The following is a 5,471-nucleotide window of genomic DNA, read 5'->3' as shown; positions in this document are numbered from 1 at the left end:
GCCATAGTATAAGAATAGATTAGGGGAGAGAGAGACAGAGAGAGAGAGAGAGACAGAGAGACAGAGAGAGACAGAGACAGAGACAGAGACAGAGACAGAGACAGAGACAGAGACAGAGAGCTAGCTATACCCATTCCTTCTGCTGGATTAGTTGTCGTACTGACCAGTAGAGGCACTGAAAGTAAAATCTAAAGCATCTGTGAAGAGAACTATTGCTTCCTTTCTGTCCTCAAACTGACATCTACAGACTTCCACTCCACCCAACAATTTACCAGGCAGTACTTGGGTCATAGAACCTGGTGTTTTAAAAAACATCTCAAGTGCCTACACGCATAAGTACAGCATTGTTCCAGACTAAAGAGGCATGAGTACAGATTCTGAAGTGTAGAGGAGGATGGAGGCTGAAGGCATATTAGAAAGTTTGAGGAGACCCTCTCCCAAAGTGTGAGGAAAGAAGTGCAGGAATAATGATTGGCAAGCCAAGGTTTTAGATCCAGCTGATGGCAGGGCCAGGATTGTGGTCGTTTCAAGGGTTGTCTCCAGTCTCTCAGAGAGAATTTGAAATACAAATTAAAGAAAATGATACCTTTGCTCTGAAATTATAAAATATGAAATAGAGGAACCATTCAAAGGTGGGTTATCAGACAAACCCATAATGGCTTGAGGCAGAATAGAAGAGAAGGGATTAAAGTGTCAAAGCTAACGATGATGGGTAAATGTCAGGGTCAGGGATGTGGGTCATGTCAAACAGCATCCAGGCTAACTGTACTGTAGAAACTGACCAAAACATATTGTGCATGTTCTTACCATGTGAGCAAATTACACATTAGATGTTCTACCTAGTACCCTAAGTGCCTGGTCCACGTCAGTTCAATCAGTGATAGGAGGCCTCTCAACCAATCATGGTAATGATCGAAGTCTAATCAGGCTAGGTTGACTCTTTTGCTTCAACTCAAGTTTGGAGATCTCTGTTTCTTGTCAAGTTTCAGCCTGCTGCAGCTTCAATCCTTTATGATCACAATACAATAACTCTTCCAAGTCAGAGGAATTGCATGCTTTGTTGATTTCCTCAAATATGCAAATGCAACTTAGGACAAAAATAGCATTTGCTCACCTAATCATCCCAGGAAAGCTGAATAAAAGTGGAGATGTGCCTGAATGAGTAAGAGCAGAGCTACTCAATCTGTGGACAAGACACAGTTTTGTATGCTGTGTACTTAGCATAGAGTCTGGCACACTGGGCATGTGCAGCACCTGCTATTTTCTACAACAAATTAAACAGCATGTTGGTTATGCACTTACACTTAGTTCTTGGTGCTCCTAACAAAGGTTACCGAATGCTGAGGGTTCATAGGATTCCCCGAACCCTGAAACAGCCTGAGGCTATGGCTATAACCTTGAAAAACAGTCCTGTTGAGGGAATAGTGATTGACAGGCCAATCCCCACACTCAGCGAGTCATCCATGTATCAGCTCTAGAGGGTGGTGGTGAGATGTTTGGGTCTCCTAGCCAAAGACTGAGGATAATGGATAATCGTGTTGAAAGGAGGGAAACTGCCTGTGTTGCTGGAGGATGAGTGCCCAAAGATCAAAGTGGACATTCTGTCACAGGCTTGAGTAAGAAGTAAGCACTTGGACAGGATTGCCACCTTATGCAAAGCTGCCTTAGGTTAGCAATTTTGCTATTGCAAAGCCTACCTGGAAGGTGGGTAAAACGACAGGCTCCCCTGTAAAGCTTGGTTCTGACTGACTGAAGACTGAAGGGGTAGGATGAGAGCCTGAGGACTATTGGCCCTCAGCTGAGGGCTGAGGAAGCTAGACATGGACAGTCTCTTGTTTGGGATGTATGTTTCAAAACATAGTGCAAGCAAGTGCACTGTAGATGTTCAAATCCTGGCACTTGATGAAATGATAAAGACAGTAAGTGGAAAGATGAAAGCCCCATGGTCATTTCCATTCAAGTCCTCCACTCTAGAGAACGTATTCTGTGACAGAGTTAAGGATGTGCTTTGATGGTCTAAAAGACCAAGGTTCAAATTCCAGCTCCTTCACTGCCTTTGTTAGTCACATACTTCATTTCATTGGCTTTCTCCAATCCTTGAGATAAAGAGAGTGACTTCTAAGGTCAGTTTTGTGAAAACTGCCACAATCCCTGTTACCCAAAGGCATGATAACACAGCACAGAATGACCAAAAGCCTTGATGTGGAGCCAAAGCTGTTCCTGTGTGTGCATGTGTGCGTGCGTGTGCGTGTGCGTATGATCTAGTCCCTAGGTACTAAGTTATTTATCTGAGTTCAGACGTGCACATTTATAAAGTGCAGATGCTAATCTTACCTTAGAGTATCATAAGAACTACATGAATTGATGTATAAGAAATGTAGCCCTTGGGTGGTGCACAGGAATCAGTAAACAAGACTTGATGCTGCCTCCTGCCTCTGCTTGTTGTTTGCCAACATAGTGTTTCTTGCAGTGTGTTTAGTGTGTTTCATGGTATCACTAGGAGGCCATCCTTTAAGGTATAATTCAATATTTTGTACCACTGTTGGTCATATTTTAAGGCTAAGACAATTTAGAATATGAAAACACGGAATGTGAAACTCACTCCCCAAGTCTCAGGAAATGACAGTCTCCATGGCCAATCAGTGAACAACAGCAAACTCTGCCTCTGGCACAGTTTTCATACTTAGATATAGTCATTAACTGTCTCCTTGGTCACCTTTCCTCTGTGTGTGAGAGGGAGCAGAGAAGGTATTGGGCCACAGGGAGTAGAAGGGAAAAATTATCCCAGGAATAATTACTTACACTTGAGACCAGGTATCAACAAAACATCAACAAAAATGTGCCAGTCAGTAAATCAAAGAGCCAGGAATTTACTGGTAACAGCACCCCTGGAAATATTCCATGGGCATTTAAATAATGAAATCCATCATTTGAAATTCTTGGTGTCAGCTGCACATCTTGTTTATAGAGTGTTAACTAGGACCCTTGTGTTTATCTTTTTTCTATATGCTAATTATAATTGGATGTTGCAACCATAATTCTCATTCTTTCTTCCTTCCTCTGCAGAAGTCAGCATGAGAAGGTGAACTGGTGTAAACGGCCTCTCAGAATGAAGCCTCCCTGTATTGCAGCTGTGGCTCATTTGCAAGCAGTAGAATTTTTTTCAATTTTTTTTCGAGATCAAATAACTTTAATTAATTATTATTGGCAATTACATTTTTCTAGTAAAAGCTAGCAGAGCCCAGGGAATATTCAGAGATGTGGGACAATTCAAGTTGTGGTCACCAGTACTTCTATAAGAACAGACAGACTTTTGTGTGTTTCCTTTCTTTTTTGTTTTGAGGGTTTTATTTTCTATTTATTTATTTAGAGACATGGTTTCTCTGTATATCCTGGTGTGTCCTAGAACTGACTGGCTTTGACCTCAGAGATAGGCCTGCTTCTGCTTCCCAAGTGCTGGCATTAAAGTATAAACCACCACCCACCTGTTCCTTTCCCTTTCTCTTTTCTTTTCTTTTTAATTTGAGGAAAGCTCTTACTATATAGTTTTAGGTGGCCTGGAAACCACTATGTAGGTCAGGCTGGCCTTCAATTTATGGCCATCCTCTTGCCTCTGCCTCCTGAGCACTGAGATACTAAGCATACAAAGCAAGTACCATCACATCTGGTTCAGAGCTTGTGTTTCATTTCTCTGCATTTTCTAAAGCTGAAAACACAGTAATTCATTCACCGCTTGAGCTGTGACTGTGGCTTAAGGGTAAAGCACTTGCCTACATGCTCAGCGATCTGGGCTTCATGGGCAGCGTTGGTTGGTTGGTTGGTTGGTTGGTTGGGTTTGCTTTTGTTTTTGTTTTTGTTTTGTTTTTGTTTTTTTGTTTTGTTTTGTTTTGTTTTGTTTTGTTTTGTTTTGTTTTTTGGTTTTTCGAGACAGGGGTTCTCTGTTTAGCCCTGGCTGTCCTGGAACTCACTTTGTAGACCAGGCTGGCCTCGAATTCAGAAATCCTCCTGTCTCTGCCTCCCAGTGCTGGGATTAAAGGTGTGTGCTACCACGCCTGGCGCTTTTGTTTTTTTAAGCAAATGAACAGCCACTGCCCTTAACTGACTGCTCAGATCTGGAACATTCACACACCAGCTCAGGACCCGTGAAGATTATGAAAGCATTTTGAACGGGTCAGAGTGGTGAAGAGAATCCTCCTGGCCCACTCACTCCTAAAGGTACTCTCTGATCTCACTCTTCAGCTACAGTGAAGGAACCAGAGAGCTATACCTGAGGGTTGCTGGGAACTCCCTTAAGCTGAAACTGAATGCCAGGCAAAGGAAGATTATATAACCTATAGGTGTTCTACCCTCCTACTTCATTCTGCAACTGCAAGCGGGCCCTCCCGGTGTGCATGGTGCTCTTCCACACTGCTTAAACTCCTCCCTCTTGTCCAAGATGTCCAAGTGAACTTTATTGTTTCGTAATGAATACAGCCGGAAAATAACAAAGGCTTTAGACTGCTGCAGCAGCAGGAAAAAGAGAGACAGACAGAAAGGAGACATCAGGGACTTAGAGATGACTTAAGAAACAAAGATTCAAAATGGCCACCAGAACCGAGGTCCCCAGCAATGCTGACTTCCCCAATGATCCGTTATTTTTGTTACACAAGTTAAACTGGCAGCATCTGTATGTTACTTTTGTCACTTCTAATAGGTTCATAATGGACTCGCCATTACATTCCGAACGTTTCCAACACTGTCGATACACTTGCATTCCGAATACAGCATAGAGACAGGTATCCTGGTTAGGAGAGCAAGTGCTGTTTATTTTGCATGAAGAAACCGGGTCTAAACAGTGGTAGCATCTCAGGCTAACAGCTGTGGAACAGAAGACAGCCAGAAGCAGCAGGAGTAAGATGAGTCCCCTCTGAGCTCTCATTGTGCTGGGCCACCAAATCTATATAGTAGCAGCAGCAGAAGTAGTAGTAGTAGTCAATGTATGCTCTGGAAAAGGAGTTGTTGAGCCTTCTGGACACGTCTTGTAAATGGTACCTGGTTTAGATGGCTTGGCTGTACTTCTTGGTTTCTCCCAACAGTTAAACTGGAAGCTGAGAGTCAGCTAGATCCGGTGCTGGACGCTTTTCTGCTCCCCAGTGCCTGCTCTCACTCTCTCTCAATTTTTTATTAGATATTTTCTTCATTTACATTTCAAATGCTATCCCGAATGTCCCCTATACCCTCCCCCTGCCCTGCTCCTCTACCCACCAACTCCCACTTCTTGGCCCTGGTGTTCCCCTGTACTGGGACATATAAAGTTAAGCAGTACAATTTATTTCTAGTAGCAATAAGTGATTTACCTTCCAGCTGAGTGAAACATGCCAGCATGTGCAATGTTGCAGTTTAGAACTTCAATCTAATATGATTCTTCCATTTCTCTGTCCAACCAATGTGAAGCTCAGAGAGTATAAATAAACTATTGGAGGAGTAAGTGC

At 42.9% G+C, this 5,471-nt stretch overlaps 1 protein-coding gene across 1 annotated transcript; it reads right to left on the bottom strand.

Moving 5' to 3' along the window:
- Nucleotides 1-4,135: 4,135 nt before the first annotated feature.
- LOC110319661 (CD59A glycoprotein-like) lies at nucleotides 4,136-4,932 on the bottom strand. Its single transcript, XM_021195181.1, has one exon. It carries the CDS (start codon nucleotides 4,916-4,918, stop codon nucleotides 4,550-4,552), a length of 369 nt encoding a protein of 122 aa, XP_021050840.1. The 5' UTR covers nucleotides 4,919-4,932; the 3' UTR covers nucleotides 4,136-4,549.
- Between the last annotated feature and the right edge of the window lie 539 nt (nucleotides 4,933-5,471).

The sequence above is a fragment of the Mus pahari genome, chromosome 3 (genome assembly GCF_900095145.1).
Source record: "Mus pahari chromosome 3, PAHARI_EIJ_v1.1, whole genome shotgun sequence".
NCBI lineage: Eukaryota > Metazoa > Chordata > Mammalia > Rodentia > Muridae > Mus > Mus pahari.
Note: the sequence above shows the minus strand (reverse complement) of the source record. Positions and strands in the feature narration are given on the sequence as shown.

Bases quoted from the DNA above. Each gene is read 5' to 3' on its own strand.
- LOC110319661 (XM_021195181.1), bottom strand. From the start codon at position 4,918: ATGAGAGCTCAGAGGGGACTCATCTTACTCCTGCTGCTTCTGGCTGTC.